Raw genomic sequence first — 18,955 nt, forward strand, 5'->3', positions numbered from 1 at the left:
TTATTTTATTTTTTTTTCTCTCTTTCCTACTTCTCTTTTCCTTATATCAATTAATTATATTTCTTTTATATTAAAATAATACATAGGGAATGAATAGTAGACATGTATACATTTGGAATCACTATTCATTCCCAACCCCCTCATCTAAATATAGGGCATCTGCTGTGGGAGATTTTTTGATGTTTTTCATGAAATTTTCCCTAAATATAGGGAAGGGAACCAATATAGGGTAACTACTAGTAGTGCTCTAACCAAACATAGTTGATTTCCGTTTCTTTCTTTTGTTAGTTTTGTAAAGGCTTGAGATTATATTGTAGTGGATTTATAATCACTCCGCCCGCCGAGTGGAACCATTCAGCAATAGCTTCTTGGTATGATTTAGTAAAATGGAAGAAGAAAGACTTCATTTGATACAGACATTTCCATGGAAAATGAACTATAACTTTCAGAATTATGCATTAACTAGGAAAGAAAGGGGAAGACAAAAAGAAGGCCAAAAGTTCCACGTTTTCAAGAGAATTAATCAGAATTAATTACCGTGTCTATTTTCTTGTTTGTTTGCAAACTAAACATGAGATATCAGCAATGGATATCAGTAATGGATATCAGTAAACTAAACATATATTTTAAATATGTTGTGGGAATCTAAGATTAAGTTTAATTCTGTGGAGAATTATAAGGACAATAGGGTTCTTCCAATAATTCTGTTCTTGTACCAATTTTCCATGGCAGTTTGTCCCTAATCAATAATTGAAGAAAAAAGGGATATAGGAACAATAAGAAGCTCGTTCTGAAACCAGGTTTCCTTCCATATCAAAGACGAAATCATCTTCTGTTTATAAACAAGCAGTTAGTATAGTAGTTAGCAATACAATATAGATAAAAAATCTATGAACACCCAATAGAAGCATTTAGGTATGTATGATCAAAGTACAGTTCTGGATAGTATTGGAAAGAAATCCTCAACCCTCTCACTCTCAGTCAGCCTTGGCTGGGATATGGTTGCCACCAGTTGCAATTTTGTATGCGTAAAACACAGTCATGAGCGCACTGCAAGAAAGCCAAATGAAATTAGCTCCTGAAGATTCAAAAATATATACTCTTTTATATATATATATATATATATATATATATATATATATATATATATATATATGTAAGTAAGAAACGAATCTCATTAAAAAGTATAATGTGCCCCTTAGTACACTAGAAGTATACAAAAGAAACATCTAATTAGAAAGAAAAAAACGAGCAAGAAAGTCATCAAAACTAAACAACAAATGGTGCACATAAGCCGTAGTCCAAAGATACAACGTAAAGTAAAACGAGGATAAAATCTTCTCCAATGTACTTTCCAAATCCTCAAAACTCCTATTGTTCATTTCCTTCCACAAGCAACGAAAGAGGCAAAAATCCAAGTACAATCCAGATAATCATACTATCAGGAACTTCAGTACAATCCAAGTTTTAGCCATCGATATTGTTGCATAATTAGGTTTCACAATACTTAAAACACACAACAATGTAATGATCAGAAAATTGCTTTATGGTTGAACAAAGATATACATTATCATCATATCAGATTAAAAGATTTGGGAAGTAGATGTAGGCAAAAGTTCCTAAAAAGAAGCACAAGTTAGAAGGGCTGCATTCACATACAATTAATTTATTGGTGCTGAAAGTTCTCTCTTGGCAAAAATTCGCTGTTTCAAGAGTTCTGCTACAATGCGCGTTTTCCTTGCACTCTTGCAAGGACCTCCAATGGAGAACACCAACATATATGGAACACATATCAGGGAGAGCGTCACTCTGTTCTAAGGGATCTGAACTACTCCAACAGAACAAGGAGGTGAAGATGGTCAACAGATTTCATGTTTCATCTTCTGTGGCTAAGTTTGTTATGAGAGGGATCTCTGCAATGCAGCAGGCCATGCGTGACCATAATGGGTCTAAGCAACCAACAAAAGATGATGTAATGGTGAAACTCATGGTTTCTGATAATGGTCGTAACTCTTACAAGGCTAAATTGCTGGGCTCAGAAGAAGAGGAGTTTGAGTGAGGATAATGAACCAGATGATGTATTGGTTGAAGATTGGGATTCTACCAACGGTGAAGATTAAGATATTGGTCCACAGCCTCACATTTAAACTAACTCGAGACGAAGAAGCTGGTATTAGGAAACCGTGGAAGGAATCTCTCATTGTGAAACTTTGGGGGAAAATCGTGGGATACACCAATACTCAGGCTTGGGGAAGAAGAGGATTAACAACTGACTATTGCTGCCAACGATGTTCGGATGGGAGGGAGGACACTCCATTTTCTTTGGGATTGTCCATACTAGAGAAATATCTGGTTGCAAATAACTGACAGAGATGTGACCCAAGAATTTCTAACCCCTGATCTTAGAGGTTGGGTTATTCAAAATTGTGGAGACTACCCGCCACAGCTCTCATGGTCTCCCACCCTTGTCATTGATGTTTTCAACAACATAGTGGTATACCTGTTTTTGGCATAACAAATGTGTCTTTAACAACAACTTTAGGATAAGTCAACCACTCAGCACCATCCAATATGGAGGCCCTCTATCTCTCCCACACAAGTTCTTACAGGTTGGAGCTACCCTGAGCATGGTTGGGTCAAATTTAATACTGATGGAAGTTCTAAAGACAATCCTAGAGTGGCTGGGGCTGGTTGTCTCTTGCAAAATGAGAGGGGACATTACTTTACTTCCTGGATTGATATCTGTACAGTTCTTGTGGCTGAATTGTGGGGCATTTATCAAGGGCTATAAAGATTGCTTGGGAAGGTGGATAGAACAAGGTTGTATTAGAGTAAGATCAAAAGACGCAGTTAGTAAAATGGCTAACCCCCGTCCTGATCAGATCCAAACAGAGCAATTACTCAAGCTTGCAGGGAAGTACTTGCTAACAACTAGACATGCAGAATTTCTCATATTCATCAAGAAGGAACACTGTGCTGATTGGTTGGCTAGAAATTTTTATGATGTACTGCTTGAGCTTACTACTTTTGCTTTCCCTCCTAATGGGCTGAGTTCCCATCCATTTCGGATCACCATTCATGACACTGACTTATCCATATCATTTCAAAACTCATTAATCTTCAGAAGATCATCAAAGGATATCACATGCTCCAAAAGAAAACCACAACAGTTGCCTGACACATGGGACCATAAATAAAAATGTGCATTATATCTCTTAAGCCTGAGGCCTCCATAGACTAGTAACATTTTCAACTAAAAATTTGAAACATCGCTGAAAAAAAAAAAAAAAAAAATCAACCCAATCCAATATATATATTTATATATAAGCACAGTAAAAGGTAACCCAATCCAATCATCCAAGATATTTGCAAGTTTAAAAAATGGGGGAAATATAATTCTAGATTTTTGTCAATGAGGACTTTCAGCATTTCCATTCCTATGGGTACATCAGGACCTTCACCTAACTACCAACCAGAAGAACTTGAATGCTACTGGAGTTTTACATATCTCCTCCTTAAACGCATAACTCTCACAACGACTACAAGTACCACAATCTGAACCACGTAATTCTCAAAAGTTCTATCCCAATGCCATGCAAGAAAGAGAACAATAAGAATTTATGGACATGCAAAATGGGACTAATTTATAAAGGAACAAAGTATAACTGCCACTAAATATGTACAATTCGTACTAAAAAAAAAAAAAAAAAAAAAAAAGAAAATAGCAAACCAAAGGCTAGACATAGTAAGGCATGTATTTGGATATGTCCCAGCGAGAGCATGACACTCTTAACATAGATTGCATATGAGGTTTGTAGTATTAGCAATATATTCAACATAAGGAGAACATAAGTACTTAAAAGCAGAATAATCCCCCATGTACCTGATACCAGCAACAACAGCAGCTGGCATAATCTTAGAGGTTTGCATATAGCGCTGTCCCATGACCCATGTGAGTGTAGCTGCACAAACTGTTTTGAGGCGGCACATGTATCAGGTCAAAACTTCAATTGGTTTAAAATGAAATAACAGCAAGCACATGAGAGAAGAAGAAAAAAAAAAAAAAAAAAAGACGAAGAAGAAGAAGAAGAAGACTGAAGTGTGTTTTTCTTGTAATAATATCCTTTCAAATAAAATTCCAAGGGGAAACAAAGAAAAAGAAAAGAAAGAAATATGTGGTGTGCTTTTGTCGTTTGTCTGGCAACAATTTCAGTCCTGTGAAATCTGCTTGTGTCCCTACACGCACTCCATGGCCAGCTACACCATTTTCTTAGTCAGACATCATCCAGCGATTCCATCGTAAATTTTTTCTTTGACCAGATGGAGTTGAGACGTCTACTTTTTGTTCACCAGGAGCAACGTACTCTCCGCTTATATTAGCCCAAAATTCAATAGTGTGAATGAAAACTGGAGAAAGCCTGTATCAACTGCTATATAATCTATCCTACCAGTGGCCAACTAGATAATGTCCAAGTCAGAGAGCCTTCCGTCTCAATGCACTACAAATGAATGAAAAGAGAGGAAGAAGCCCCCGACTTTAAACAAAAGATGAGCTGATAAAATCCAGCCTTTATCCATTATACATATCTTCCTCCTATGCATCAAAGTAAATAGATTATCAGAAAACGATAATCACACAAGTAAAAATGACAACCAGCACCTTCTGAGAGATCCACACACACACATATATATCAAGGTTAACCATGCCCCTACACACACACACAACAATCTAGAAAAAGAAAATATATCAATAGGGTACTAGACAATTGTTGAAATTTTAAAGTATGCTTTGAAACGAGTCATATTGAACTATATGATATATTGCTTTGTTGAAAAATTTGCAATGTATATGTTTATTTTTATTACCAAATATTATTACCTTTTTTTTTTCTTATTAAAAACAAAACACTCGTGCTTCATTTATAGTCTATGGATATCTTTTCATTTCCTTATGTAAATAATATACTAGAAATTACTTAGCATATAGTTTAGGGGCTATGACTTAATTTGCTTAAATATTGTCACATTAATAAGGGCATAATAAGAATTTAAATTATTTTTTTGCCACATTAGCCACAAAATTTCACTATTTTCTCATTTCTAAACCAAAGTCTCCTTTAAACATTTGAGATTCTCAAATTGTTAAATCCTAGTCATGCTTTACATCTAACGGTTCATAATGTGTCGACTGTCCCTATGAAATAAATGTTAAAGCATTTATTGATATCACTTTTTGTTGATAGCATTTATTTTCGTGTGGACAATTGGCACATTGTGAACCGTTAGATGTAAAGCATGGCTAGGATTTAACAATTTGAGAATCTCAAATGTTTAAGAAATTTGAGGGGATCCTAGATTCCTAATCCCTCCTAGCTATACAGAAGCAAAGAACTACAATAAAGACCAGATACTTCATACGCAAGATATTAAGGGAAATAAAATCAGAACCCAACCAAACAAAAGCACCATGACACTTTCCTTGCATATATCAGCAAAGTCAATGTTACCAACTGCAAAAATGACAGTTGTTAAAATTCAAACATTAAAGAAAAAACCCAGATCAAAGTTTTTCTCTTTTTCTATTTATCTTCCTAAACCAACTTGGTTCCAATCCCACGCCAAAAACATAGCACTTACAAGAACTACATCAAAAACCGAAGAAAATGAACAAACCATACCGGTCTCGAGAATCAAAGCCAGATACGAGTTCTTCCTCTTCTTGAAAGCTTCGAGGCTGAGATACCCCGCAAGAAGGAGCAGCAATCCGATACCCACGCCCCCAGCCAACGAAGCCGTGCTCCCCTTCTTTATATACCCAAAAACTCCTCCTCCTACCAGAACCAGCCCGTACGGGATCGTGAAGCAGAAGTCGTGCATTTTATCCAACTGGGTTTCTCGGGAAAATCTCAGATTCCCAGAAAATTTCAGAGTTCAAGAGCGAGAAAATGTATATATGATTACTGGCTATGCTGTGGACTTTTTCTCTGGCGCGTGGAGGGCAGGTGGTCTAAAGTTCATGTCACACATGTCAGCAAGGGCAAGCAATTAGAAACTTCTCCTTTCTTTGTTTCCGAAATTACCCCTTGACTTGCTCTACAATATCTACTGTTTCCTACGGCGTCGTTTTGGTTCACCTCGAACCCAAATTGTAGGGCTGAGGGTTTCGTTTCGTTTCTCTTCCAAGATCAAAACTTTTCTAAAACCAAGGTGTTGAATTTATGGTCTATTTTCATCCCCGGATCCGATTACCCACCGGGTGCAACCCGTTTTATCCCGTCCTTAACAACCCTTTACACGACCTGAAACCTAAGCTCTCTCAAACCCTAAAAATGGCGGCGACTGAGGCCAATTCCAAGAGACCCGTTTGCCCGTCATGCTCCAAGCCCGCCTGGCTCTGCCTCTGCAGTCGGATCAGGACCCCGGGTCTTGAGAATTCGGTAAGGGTGACCATCCTTCAGCATAGTTTAGAGAGAAAGCACCCACTGAATTCTGCTAGGATTGCTAGGCTAGGCCTCAAGAATCTCACTGTAGCAACGGTTTCCGATGTTCATTTTGAATCCCGGCTTGTTATTTGGTTGCGGGAATCAAATACTGATATGGGTTTGGCTCAAAATGGTTTAGATGGTTTGGATTTTGATCAAGCTGTGGAAAATGGGGAAACCCAGAAGCTGGTTTCTGAGCCTAGTGATGGGGTCGGTTTAGGTAGAGAAAATATGGGAACTTTGGAACCCGGGCTATTTGCAAAGTGCCCAAGTGAGAAAAATACTAACTTGGTTACTGCTTGTGGAGAATGTAGCTTGAGGAATGATCTTAGTGGCAAGCCAAGTACTCAGAACCATGAGGAAGGTATTAATTTTGTACCAAATTCAGGGTTATCTGTGAGTGATGTAGAGCCAGAAGATGGATTAACTGTTGAAGATTGCATTTCTGAAAAGGGTATATTTGATTTAGATAGACAACCTAATACACGAATGGTTTCAGCTGCTTCAACATTGAATGAAGCAGTTTTGGATAACGAAACTGATGATGCCAGTGAGAGTGAATTTTCTCAGCTAGATGTTGATTCAGTTGAAGCTGTCCGAGGAAGTCATGAAGCACCGGTTATTACTGCAACCATTGGAAAATATGGTGTCATTAGCTCTCTCTGTCATATTTGGATGCCAGAAAAATCCCATTTGCAGAAGCCAAAATTTGATAAGATTATATCTTCTCCTGCAGCCCGCGATGCTCTGGGAAAAGGGTTTTCTGTAAAAAAGTTGCAGAAGCGGCAGATGAGTGAGAGCATGGAGTTGGAAGAAGAGTATGAAGAGTTCGAACTTGGGGTTCCTCCCGGATCAGTTCTTCTGTTTCCATCTGATTGTGCGATTGGTGTTGATGGCCTTGATGCTCTTGGTTTTGAGGTGACAAATTTAATTGTCTTGGATGGTACGTGGGCAAAGGCAACGAGAATGTATAATGAAAACCCTTGGTTGAAGCTTTTGCCGCATTTGAAGTTGGATTTGAACAAGATGAGCTTGTTTGGTGAAGTGAGGTCCCAGCCAAAGGCTGGATGTTTGTCCACTATAGAGAGCATTATCTATGCCCTGAAGGCTATAGGGAACGAACCTGAGGGGTTAGATAATCTCTTGGATGTTTTCGAGTCTATGGTTGAAGACCAGAGGCGATGTAAAGATGAGAGGTTGAGCAAAGTCTCTTCAGTTTGAGCGCTCATCCTTTCAATAAAGCTCTGTAGCTTTATCTTCTTTTTGTACAACACGATGAATCTGGTTTATTGAGGGAAACCCCCAAAGACAATGGTGAAATTGATAGAAAATATGATCCACTTAGGGCGGGAGACAAAAAACATAAGACAATTGCTTGATGAATTTACTCGATGATCTCTCCTATACTCACTCAACTCTACTTATAGAAGGATCAACATAATTACAAAGATAACAAAGGCCGCCTAGCTAGCTGTTATTTCTATTTTTTTTCTTTTTTCAGGAAGGGGCGAGCGTAAAAGGACGACCAGAGTGACTATTTTACTTGGACGTGATTATAGTCTGCTGAAAACCAATGACAGGAAAGGCTTAGATGGTGAGAAACTGAATGTGCTCCCTCAAGTCGATTGAGTCATAGCTTGACTCAGTCTCACTGAGAACACTAACGACATACCAAGCCATAATCTCAAGCGCTTCCCATTCCATAATTCGACTATGTGATCTTCCACCTACCAAACCATTAGAAGTTAGCCCGAATGCCAATGAAAGCCACTAAACACCCACTCTCGTGGTCACTTAGCTAAGTCATTTCAATTATTTGAATTCAAACAAAACCAGGACACCCCAATGCCAATCAAAGAATTGTATAGCCCTCAATCTTGTGTTACTCTTATCATCCCTAGTACTTAGGATTGGGTCACCTAGTCCTTGGGCTTCTAACATTTGCCCCACCTGGGTATTTGGTTATGCTTGAATGATCTCACCTATCTATGTAACACATCATTTATCATCGTTTGAATACTTGTTCTTTGGACTTCCACGCTTATACGAAACATCCATGGCCTTCTGGATGGCTTCCTCCTGAATGGCTGGAAAACTCTATGTAATGGCAATTTCGCTGGACACAACTTAGCCAAATGAGTTTCTTCTACTAGTCTAACCGGAAGCATTTCCATTGAGATCGTGTTCCGTTCATGGATTCTGTATCCAATGTTTAGGTTGCTACATAACTTCAATAAAACAGTACTGTCATATATTTATTCTTGTAGCAACAATAAAACAATGTCATTTGTCTATTTTTGTGGCATCAACGTATCAATTTCTTTTTTTTTTAGAAAAAAAAATATATATATATGAAAGTAGTCTGACAGGTGGGATCGATCCCGGGACCCACATGAGGGAGAGGAGGGCCGCAAGGTGGGATGTCCCCCGTAGGTGAGTCGTAGGGGAGATCAATGCATCCACCGACTACCTTCATTTTTATTTTTTTATTATTTTTATTTAAGTGATATGCTGATATGGTAAGAATAGACATGTGACAGTGTCTTATTGATCTTACGTGGTAACCTGAATACGTGGCACATAATTTGTTAACTTTTTCTTAACAAAATATAGATGAACGTTGCAAGTACAAAGATTGTTTATATTCCTGTTGAAAGATCGGGGACAATTTTTAAAAAATGCAAAGCACATGAACAAAAGAGATATATAATAAAAAAAAATAAAAACAAAACAAAATTTATATTGTGTTAGCTCAGGAATATTTGTATATTTGTTAGGATTCAAATTTCAACCATATAATCAAGGGTGGCAATTCGGGTATATGGGTCAGGTTCGTGTCGTATTAAGCCATGGATATATAATTATATAGATCAACCTGAATATGACATATTTAATTAAACAAATCAAACACTTTAATTTTGACATAGTCCGTTTTAAATAAAAAAGATGACACAACACGACTTGCATAACCCATTTAATAAATATATCATGTTAAATTGACCTAAACATGACACATTTCAATATGTTTCGACATGTTTAATATAAATGTGTTAAATTAACCCAAATACTTAAAATATGACTTAATTTACACAATTTCATATCTTAGAAGCATAAATTATATTAATTATACACACATTCACAAGTAGATTTATAATAATCAATTTAATAATTGATATCCATTTATCCCTGACCATAATTAGTAACCCAACTTCTCAACCCAATATCCAATCAACATGATATTACAATCTAATAAAGTTCATTTACATAAACAAACAAATACATCAAAGTTAAAACATGGTCTCACCTCTTAGGGTTTTATTTTTTAATGAAAAAAATCCAATTTAAATTTAAACTTAAACGGGTAATACAAGTTAATTATAGTTATGCGAATTGATTTGAAATTAACTTATTTATTAATCATGTCTAATCTAATCAACCTGATTTAACTCAAATTTTATTATTCTGAATTTTAATTCGCTAATTTTTAATTTCGTATCACCTCAATAAACCCTAAACCCACAAATTTGGGTTGTTTATTTTGAGCTACATGGACAGAGAGTTTGGTTGGCTGCCCTTCACCTTCAGTACTTCGACCCATCCCACCATCCTCAGCTCAGTCTCTGAGAGGGGCAGAGTGCCAACAAGCAAAAACCTTCAATGCTAAGAAAGCTCCTCTCATGGCGTCCCTCGACTCACAAACCTCAAACAACTCTAACCCTAACCCTACGCCCAAACACACCATTTCCCTCTCTTTCTCGTTTCCTAAGCCAATCTCTATCGGAAGACCCTTACGACCCTCCATTTTCTCCCTCTTCCAAACCCCCAAAACCCAAGAAGAAGAAGACCCAGAAGAGCCCCAAGAAAAACCCTTCCCCGACCCGGCCTCTCAAGTCGGACATTCCCTTCGACTTCAGATACTCCTACTCTGAGACCGACCCGTCCGTCGAGCCCATTGGGTTCCGAGAACCCCCGAGGTTCTCCCCGTTCGGGCCGGGCCGGATCGACCGGGCATGGACCGGGACGTCCGCACCGGCCCATCAGGAAGTGGACCCGGAAAGGATCGCGCAGGAGAGGAACCGGGTTCTCGGGGACCCGCTTTCCGACGAGGAGATCGCAGAGCTCGTGGAACGGTACCGGCACAGTGATTGCTCTCGGCAAATCAATCTGGGTAATCTTCTCTCCCTAAACAAAAATGGGTTTGGGTTTGGGTTTGTGTTTGTGTTTTTTTTGGTTCGGTTCGCTACAAGGGTCTACTTTGGGAATGTGAGTTAGTTCTTGATCATCTACTTTGATTTTGATTGATATGAATTAAGCAAATGTGGTTTTTAAATTGAATTATTCAAATTTTATCATCTCTGCAAGTATGGACATTTTCTACCTGCAAAAGGATTTGTTAATGTTTCCTTAATTCATTTCATCTTACTAAGTTATATGCTAATATGGTAAATCCGAGTATTTTATTTAAAAATACTTGTTAGGATTTTAAGAACCCTATCCTAATCCCGCAAACGGTATAGTAGCATGGGATAACCATTGTGAAACCTCTGTTGGAGTGGAGGCCATGATTTCAGCTTTAGTTAACTCCAATCAGGTTGGCACTCATCTAGGGCATGGGCTACATTGGGTTTAGGTCTATCTTCTATCATTAAGTGCTAGGGACAACTGGACTAGTGTAATCACATTGCACATTGCTTTTTTCTTTTTCTTGATTTTCTAGCTCGTTTCTCTAATTAGGCGTTTCCTTTTGTCTACTCACAGTGTAGTAAGGGGTGCCTTCTGCTTTTAATGAGATTGGCTTATTATTTACCAGAAAAAGTAATGGATGAATGCACTAATGGTTCTATTTTGTGTTAGGGAAGGGGGGAGTTACTCACAACATGTTGGATGACATCAACAACCATTGGAGAAGGGCTGAAGCTGTGAGGATCAAGTGTTTGGGTGTGCCAACCCTTGATATGGATAACGTTTGCTTCCACCTTGAGGTTTCAACTTTATTGAGTACACATATACCGAACGAATTATTTCCCTTTTATAGTTTTCAGAAATCATTAGCTGATGTAGATAGTAGTTTCTTTGTAGGACAAGTCTGGTGGGAAGGTTATCTACCAGCACATTAACATCCTTCTTTTATATCGGGGTCGAAACTATGATCCAAAGAATCGGCCAGTTATTCCTCTAATGCTGTGGAAGCCTTACGCGCCGATATATCCGAAGCTTGTGAAGAATGTTGCTGAGGGGTTAACATTTGAACAAACAAAGGAAATGAGAAACGGAGGACTGACTTCTCCCCCACTAATGAAACTTAGTAAGTGAACTTAATGATTGAAGGCTAAAGATGAGTTATTGCTATTCTTTCTTTTCGCATTAATGATTGAAAAATGAGTGGTAAAAATGCATGGAGGCATGATTCTATTCGTCTCAATTCTTATTGGATGATATATTTGCTGCAGCCAGGAATGGTGTGTATGTAAATGTCGTGGATAGAGTGAGGGAGGCCTTCAAGATAGAAGAAGTGGTGAGACTAGACTGCACCCATGTTGGCACCAGCGATTGCAAAAGAATAGGTGTGAAATTAAGGGTATTACTTCTTATCCTTGAATCAAGTGTAGAAATTTATTAGGCTCTTTGGAGAAAGTTTTGGGTTTCTACTCCAAGCTTATATGGTTGTGGTTTTCATTCTCTCTTATAAATTCAGGATCTGGTACCTTGTGTCCCTATTTTGTTCAAGGATGAGCAGATAATACTTTGGAGGGGGCAGAGAGATCAAGAACAGGAGTCTAATGTATCAAAGGAAGTTACAAGTGCACTGATGCTTGAGTGAGGCCCAAAAATATTTGCTGGACTAATTTTCTGTCAGCTCTTGTGGACAGTTTTTTGTCTTCTCCAAACAAACAGCAGGCTGCTAGAAGAAAAATTGGTTCACACAGTATCATGCATAAATGACACTGTTGGATCGATCCCATCTCAGGTCCTCTTCAACATGTTTTAGGATTGCTGTCATCCTGACTGGACAGATTAGTAAGACTAAAGTCGTCTCTCTGCCACCATCTGAACTCATGCCGTCTCCTATCTGTAAATATTAATCCAACAGATCTGCAACTCTCTGACTTTGAGATAATCAAACGTGTAAACTGGAGCCACCCAAAAGAAATTGACAGGAATTTCTCTAAGTTTCTCTTACCTTTCAGCTGTTTTTTTGTTTTTTAGAATGCTGTAGTAAATGTACTAAAACTTGTGATGTTCTCAATATGCTTTAATATTTAACTATCAACCAACTCACATTTTTAAAGTATTTTGGGAGGAAGTTTTTAGGGAAAGTTTACATATCCTTTCAAACTACCACCTAGTTGACTATGTTTACCAAAACTTTCAATTGTGACAATGTTTCACCAAACTATAAAAAATTGTCAATTGTCTCCCAATGACGAAAATACCCTTAATAAAATAAAATAAAATAAATTATAAGAAAAGACTAAACTAGTTTTTTTTTTTTTTTTTTAAAAAAAAAAAAGAATAAGAAAAAAGAAAGAAGATGTTATGGAGTCTGAGGGTCAAATGGTCAAAAAGAAAGCTGGTGGTAATTCCTTCAATTGCTTTTGTGGCTTGGATGCTTTGTTTTTTTTTTTTTTTGTTCCAATTCCAACAAAATGCCTGTATTGGTGGTTAATAGAAATATGAATTTGGATAGGCTAGGAGTAGGACTGATAATACAAGGAGAAACGCCTTGAAAGAGAAATGAAAAAGCCTTTTTCCACTTATCCATTGAATCTCTCTTTCTTGGAATTGTATTTGAGAAGAAAATGAAAGAGTTTGTAGACTTGGGATAAGATTTCTATTCTCAGGCCAGAAGAAAGGACGAGGCCAGGGACCAGGATCCCCTATAATTGGAGATCCTTGTTATTACCTCTGTCCCCTCTTCTTTGGACAGAAATATGTAAAATTTCTCTTGCCTCTCCTCGTTGTACAAAGAATTGTAGAGAATCCAAATCGGAGGCCATGAGGGGAAAGAAAAGGCAGAAGCTACACAACATTGTTACAGAATTGCATTTTGCTTGAAGTTCAACTGTGCCAATGGTTCCCACAGTTGACCTGAAACCCAACAACCATGCTGGCATAAACCCAAGGACTGCACTCCTACCAAGCTACAATCAAAGCCTTCAGATATATTATGATCAATCGTATTAATGTATCACCTCCATACTAAGTATCTTGAAAACTTAAAGAAATATGCCCATAATAATAAAATATGCAATCTTTAGAAGGCAGACACCACCAAGCAATCATGTGAGGAAAGAACAAACATAATGGGTACAATATCAATAAACTTGAAATTTACATCTATAAAATAGACAAGACAAGGCTATAAATTGCAGTCAGTTCCCAAACAACATAATGAATTACTGGTAATACAGATAAGGCTATTGGCTACTTGAAATCGGTGAATGTATTCCCAGCCCTTTAAACAAACATGAGAAAAATCAAGCAGACGAGCGTAAGAGAGCTCAATTCCATCAGTGTCTCCACACATCAAGGGACTTCCACTGGACTTGCATAACTAATAATAGACTGTATCATCCAATATTTACAGGGAGTCCATAGCAAGAGAAACTTCACTCCTATGAACTGAAGTATGCACTACAGACATGACAAGTTCTACGGTGCCACAAGTATTCCTCTCTGTATATGTCTCTTCTCAGCAACACATCCTGAGCTCACCAGCGATGTTATCCAGACCTGATCAGACCTTACAGGCTCATCATCATCATTCCTATGCCAGCTCCAGAAGGCATGGGTTGAATTCACAATCTTGAGCTCCCCATGACCAAAACTTGCTTCACGGAAGACTGACCACTCAGGCTGTGGGTTTATATACCTGTCAATTTACAAGAATTTAATGTCGAAAATCAGGCCTCTTACCAAGGAATTATAATCTAAATAAACAAACAAATTAATATACTAACACAACCAGGCCTATGATAACTACTCTACAATATTGTATATACGACATAGATAAATACATACTTGTAAACCCAATAGGCAGAATACTGAAAATCTCAGCTTGTAAATCTGACAATCACTAACTGAAAGGTTGGCAGTGTCCACTCTTTCTTCATACAACACCCCCCCCACCCCCCCCCCCCCCCCCCAACAAAAAAAAAACACGCTAATGTGGTGGCTGATTTTTAAACAACTAGTTAGAAAATGAGACACCCTCTTAGACACAAGTTGGTAAAAACAGCCTTCACCAAACCATGCTTTATGAAACAGAATAAAGAGTGATTTCGATTTTGAGAGAAGAGAATGGAGAGAAAAAGAAGAAGCATATTCCTGACTTCATCCAAAATATGAATATGTAACATGAGTTACAGCATTGTTTCTTTACGCGAATCATAAGTCAATCATTTGTGTGAGTGTTGCGTGCAAATAAATTTTTAGTTTCAGAAAGTTTATTAAGGTGAGGAAATACCAGTGAGCTAAACCTTCTTTGTTTCCTCCATCACCAATGGTTATGTGGACAGTGCCACAAGGATCAAATCTTCCATTATTGATGCGTTTCTGTCAAAGAGACCACAACAAATTAAACTCCGAGTGCCACCAAAATGAAAGTAATAAAGAAATGCTAAAGCAATCCAGGCATACCGAGCGTTCATAAGCATGCACATGCCCAGAAAGTACTAAATCCACACTTGCAGCATAAAGCAAGGGTTCCATGGCAGCCATCATATCATCACCTTCACCTTGATGAGCCTTGTTACTGTTATACCACGGCACATGGAATAGCACCACCAGCCAAGGTGTCCTTTTCCGGTCCACCTTTGAAAGATCATCCTATGGAAGAAGAGATACAGAAAATCACATTATAACTGAACTGCCCTTTCAATTCATAAGAACTATTGACTTTGCAGAGAAAAGATTCAAATGAAAAGGGCAATAAAGAAGGAACAGACAAGACATCTAAAATTGTATGTGCATGCAGAAATAACCCAATGACCTGAAAATTAAGCTGTCAAATGTCAATCCTCATATCCTGAGGCTCGCCTAATCTGGGGGTGGGAAGTTCATAATTAACCAAAGAAATTAAGTTCCAGTCACTCACGCTAAAAGCTTATACCGTACAACTTTTATGTTTTATATTGCAACAGATCTAAGTATAGCTTGAGGACCCTAGCAGCCAGAAAACATATCTACGCAGATATCCAGGTGCTGATCATTTTATCACCTACGTTTACCAAAGGTATTAGAAAGCAGGACCTAGTTACAGCAGTTGTCTAATGCCTAGGGCTGGTTGTAGATAGACCAGGTATAGCAGCCACTAAATATCTACTTACACATTTTGGATTGTTAGCTGTATGAACCTTTCAATGATTTTTCTCATTATCAATCATTTCAATTTCACATTGGGAAACTTGAGTTATACTAATGAACTTGGAAATCCTCATGCATTTCCCTTACAAAGCCTTCTTTAAAACTCCAAAGGCTGCTGACCAATTGAACTATTGAATTCAGTCTCTTCATTAATGGATTTACGCGATATGCTTAGAATCACCATTGATGATCTGCCATGAATCTTAACAGTCACTGGGTGCTCTCTGCACTTGCCAATTATTTAGGATCTTCTGCACCAAATTAGTGTGTTTAAACAAACGTGTTATGAAAAGATAAAGGAATGAACCCACAATCATACATCATAAAACTCACAGCAAAAGGCCCTTCCCTTATTCGATGATTCAACCCAAACATTTATCTCTATTGAAATTTATTTGCCCTCATCCATCTATCAAATATTGACAAACAACTGTTTAGGAGTTAATTTTGTTATGTATTACAAAAAGATACTCCTTTTGAAAAGAGTGGACATGAATGACTAACCTTCAGCCACCTGTATTGATCGGATTGCTCATCATAATCTGTATATGAACCAAGCATGGTAACATGAACACCTGCGACTTCAAAAGAATAATAAAGATTCGAACTTGATCCACTCTCCCCAAAAGGCATTTTCCATCTAGCATTATAGGATTCAAACCCATCCTTTAAAAATGGTATATTCTCCTGTTCATGGTTCCCTTCTGTAACCATCCATGGCCTCGCACTTGCAAGGGGCTGCACCAGCTCACCAAATGTGTCCCACCGGTGTTGCATATAATCAGCATATGAGAGGTCCCCAGGAAGCAGATGCACATCATAGTTGCACTGGTCAATGTGATCCAGTGTTGTTTTGGTCCAGCCAGTTTGACCCAGATCCCCTGCCACAGCAAAAGTAACCGGAAATTGTGCTGGAGGGGTCTTCAGCTGGAACTCAGGACCTTGTCCTCCACATCTGTAAAAGTAAACCATGCTATGTTCCAGAGGCCCGATGACAGTGTGGTGTATCTTCCCTGAGCTATAGAATATATAGCTATAAGATGTGCTTTCTCCCTGAGCTACAGAACTGTATCTCCCAGGTAATGTCCCATACTCAACAATTGAAGGAGAAGATTTATCATCAGTGACCCATGTCACTCGCATGTGCTTGTCTCCAGCCAAAGAGATGTGCACCTACCATAGGCATTTGCACAGGAAAAGTACGTCAAACTAAATGTCAACATAACTAAAACTCAGTAACGCAATAATAAAAGAGAGCCACCAAAGAGCAAATATACAAAATCAAATGTCTCAGGTAACAACATCAGATCGCAAAATCATTCATCTAGAAAGAATTTTCAAAACTCATTTGTCAGTGCAAAATATAACTACATCTACTCAAATCAAAACAATTTCATAACAACATGACGATTATCACATATCCGTTTAATGATATTCATGTTCTCATGATTTTCAATCCAATTTACAAGACTACAATAAACACGCCAACTAGTAAGCCAGTCCAATACAGGTTCGTACTAAGAAGAGACGCAAGGAATTATACCACAAGATTACCACATTTCTGTAGATTTTAATATCAAAGACGGGATAGTTTTTGCAGTCGAAAAAAGCACCCAAGCTTCTCACCCATTTATTGTGATAAACAAATTTTGTTGGAGTATATACATGGAAGTGTGAAGTGTGCGTGCTTATGTCTCACATCAGCTAATCATGTGAAAGAGTTGGTTGATATAACATAACTCGGCCCAACCGCATACGCCTAACCGTTTAGGTTAAAATAATGTCCACAAGGCCTTACTTGGAGTCTCTCCACACTATCGATATTCGGAACAAGTGATATCAGAGCCAGCATGCTATATAATGACCTCGCTCACTTGGAGACTCTGAATGTTTATCCCCTCAAAAAATTCTCCATGCCAATTCTCTTATATAAGTAATCACCAAAAAAAACAAATCTCATAATTTACTCCTCATTACTCTTGTTAAATCATTTCTTATCCGAAAAAAGCTTAAACTGATATAAAAGATTAAATCTACTCATTTATAATACTTTAAAACTCTACTCACACGCGGGATCACTCTCCCTCAACAAGTAGCCAAGTGGAATATTTAGCTAAAAATTGAATCAACTGTAAACTGTAGAATAATGATTCTGAGTTCAAAACCTTTTGAGCAAATATCTTAATTACACTTCAAAATTAACGCAACGTCTATCAATCAGTAAGCGTTCATTTCAACTCAAAAACAAGATAATAGACTACTAGAACAGTCATCAACAGATCAAAATCAAACCAGGATTCCAACAACTCTGTTACCTGCTGCGGTTGAGACGAGGCCTTGGGGTGAGACGCGAGATGCAATGTTTTGCGAGGCGGAGGCCGGACGTAGTCGGCGGCGGCGACGGTCGCCGAGAGTAGCAAGAAAGCTGCCGCCGCGATCAGCTTCCGCTCCAGCTCCATCATTGAATGAGAAAACCTCTGCGGAAATGATCGACTTGTGGATTTTGTAGCATATCTTCTTCTACCATGAGAATGTCTGTGTAACAGTGAATGTGTGAGGTCAAATGACCAAATAACCCTTCTTCGATAATTGTCTTTTTGTTTGTATCTACTATCTACCCTCAACTGTTCCGTATTAGCCCAGATAAAGCCAGACTCATGTGCTTTGGAAATTATACACAGTTTTCAAATACCTCTAACCGACATAATATTAAAAAATAAATTTTAAGAAAATGATACTTATTTTTTAAAATCATTAAAAATGCATGCGAGAAACACGTGATATTGAAATATATATATATATATATTTTTCAAGTGCTAAGGACACGTGTCACTTTTATAAACTAGTTTGTATAAATTATTTGTCCAAACAGATAAATGGGTCTCTTCAAGGATTTGGCTTACCTGGTGTAAAAAAAATAAAACTAAGTTTAGTTTTTACAACCGTTCATATTTAATTCTAAATGATAAATATTAAAAAAGAAATTAAGCATAAGTTTATTAATGATTTGCGTAATAAGTGTCACATAAATTTATAATGGACTTGTAATAAAAGGGGTAATATCCTTAGGGCCACGATATGCATGCAATATCTTCTTCTTCTTTTTG

At 37.8% G+C, this 18,955-nt stretch overlaps 4 protein-coding genes across 5 annotated transcripts; 2 read left to right on the forward strand and 2 right to left on the reverse strand.

Annotated features, from left to right (window-relative positions):
- Window positions 1-785: 785 nt before the first annotated feature.
- LOC133875572 (protein FATTY ACID EXPORT 5-like) lies at window positions 786-6,016 on the reverse strand. The gene is made up of 3 exons (XM_062313745.1): window positions 5,679-6,016; window positions 3,884-3,971; window positions 786-1,050 (listed from the first exon to the last, which is right to left on the reverse strand). The coding sequence occupies exons 1-3, from the start codon at window positions 5,875-5,877 to the stop codon at window positions 978-980; spliced, it is 360 nt and encodes a 119-aa protein (XP_062169729.1). The 5' UTR covers window positions 5,878-6,016; the 3' UTR covers window positions 786-977.
- Window positions 6,017-6,122: 106 nt separating this feature from the next.
- Window positions 6,123-7,737, forward strand: LOC133875571 (uncharacterized). Its single transcript, XM_062313743.1, has one exon. It carries the CDS (start codon window positions 6,219-6,221, stop codon window positions 7,701-7,703), a length of 1,485 nt encoding a protein of 494 aa, XP_062169727.1. The 5' UTR covers window positions 6,123-6,218; the 3' UTR covers window positions 7,704-7,737.
- Window positions 7,738-10,002: 2,265 nt separating this feature from the next.
- LOC133874558 (CRS2-associated factor 2, mitochondrial) lies at window positions 10,003-12,669 on the forward strand. 2 transcript variants are annotated; one of them, XM_062312409.1, is made up of 5 exons: window positions 10,003-10,650; window positions 11,337-11,464; window positions 11,562-11,787; window positions 11,933-12,046; window positions 12,178-12,669. In XM_062312409.1, the coding sequence occupies exons 1-5, from the start codon at window positions 10,140-10,142 to the stop codon at window positions 12,213-12,215; spliced, it is 1,017 nt and encodes a 338-aa protein (XP_062168393.1). In that variant the 5' UTR covers window positions 10,003-10,139; the 3' UTR covers window positions 12,216-12,669. The 2 variants fall into 2 exon arrangements, with proteins under 2 accessions (XP_062168393.1, XP_062168392.1); XM_062312408.1 differs by having other exon boundaries at window positions 10,005-10,650; window positions 11,933-12,060.
- Window positions 12,670-13,767: 1,098 nt separating this feature from the next.
- LOC133875171 (purple acid phosphatase 18) lies at window positions 13,768-18,377 on the reverse strand. Its single transcript, XM_062313200.1, has 5 exons — window positions 18,164-18,377; window positions 16,353-17,021; window positions 15,123-15,311; window positions 14,950-15,038; window positions 13,768-14,355 (listed from the first exon to the last, which is right to left on the reverse strand). The coding sequence occupies exons 1-5, from the start codon at window positions 18,308-18,310 to the stop codon at window positions 14,136-14,138; spliced, it is 1,314 nt and encodes a 437-aa protein (XP_062169184.1). The 5' UTR covers window positions 18,311-18,377; the 3' UTR covers window positions 13,768-14,135.
- Between the last annotated feature and the right edge of the window lie 578 nt (window positions 18,378-18,955).

This window comes from Alnus glutinosa, chromosome 8 (assembly GCF_958979055.1).
Source record: "Alnus glutinosa chromosome 8, dhAlnGlut1.1, whole genome shotgun sequence".
NCBI classification, from domain to species: Eukaryota; Viridiplantae; Streptophyta; class Magnoliopsida; order Fagales; family Betulaceae; genus Alnus; species Alnus glutinosa.

Excerpts from the sequence above, each read along its gene's own strand:
- LOC133874558 (XM_062312408.1), top strand. The coding sequence starts at position 10,140 with ATGCTAAGAAAGCTCCTCTCATGGCGTCCCTCGACTCACAAACCTCAA. Across the intron at positions 11,788-11,932 it reads TCCCCCACTAATGAAACTTA|CCAGGAATGGTGTGTATGTA; the intron begins GTAAGTGAACTT and ends TATTTGCTGCAG. Across the intron at positions 12,061-12,177 it reads GAATAGGTGTGAAATTAAGG|GATCTGGTACCTTGTGTCCC; the intron begins GTATTACTTCTT and ends TTATAAATTCAG.
- LOC133875171 (XM_062313200.1), bottom strand. The coding sequence starts at position 18,310 with ATGATGGAGCTGGAGCGGAAGCTGATCGCGGCGGCAGCTTTCTTGCTA. Across the intron at positions 17,022-18,163 it reads CCTCGTCTCAACCGCAGCAG|GTGCACATCTCTTTGGCTGG; the intron begins GTAACAGAGTTG and ends TGCCTATGGTAG. Across the intron at positions 15,039-15,122 it reads TGCATGCTTATGAACGCTCG|AAACGCATCAATAATGGAAG; the intron begins GTATGCCTGGAT and ends TCTCTTTGACAG.
- LOC133875571 (XM_062313743.1), top strand. The coding sequence starts at position 6,219 with ATGGTCTATTTTCATCCCCGGATCCGATTACCCACCGGGTGCAACCCG.
- LOC133875572 (XM_062313745.1), bottom strand. The coding sequence starts at position 5,877 with ATGCACGACTTCTGCTTCACGATCCCGTACGGGCTGGTTCTGGTAGGA. Across the intron at positions 3,972-5,678 it reads GGCTTTGATTCTCGAGACCG|TTTGTGCAGCTACACTCACA; the intron begins GTATGGTTTGTT and ends GCCTCAAAACAG. Across the intron at positions 1,051-3,883 it reads GCTGTTGTTGCTGGTATCAG|TGCGCTCATGACTGTGTTTT; the intron begins GTACATGGGGGA and ends GCTTTCTTGCAG.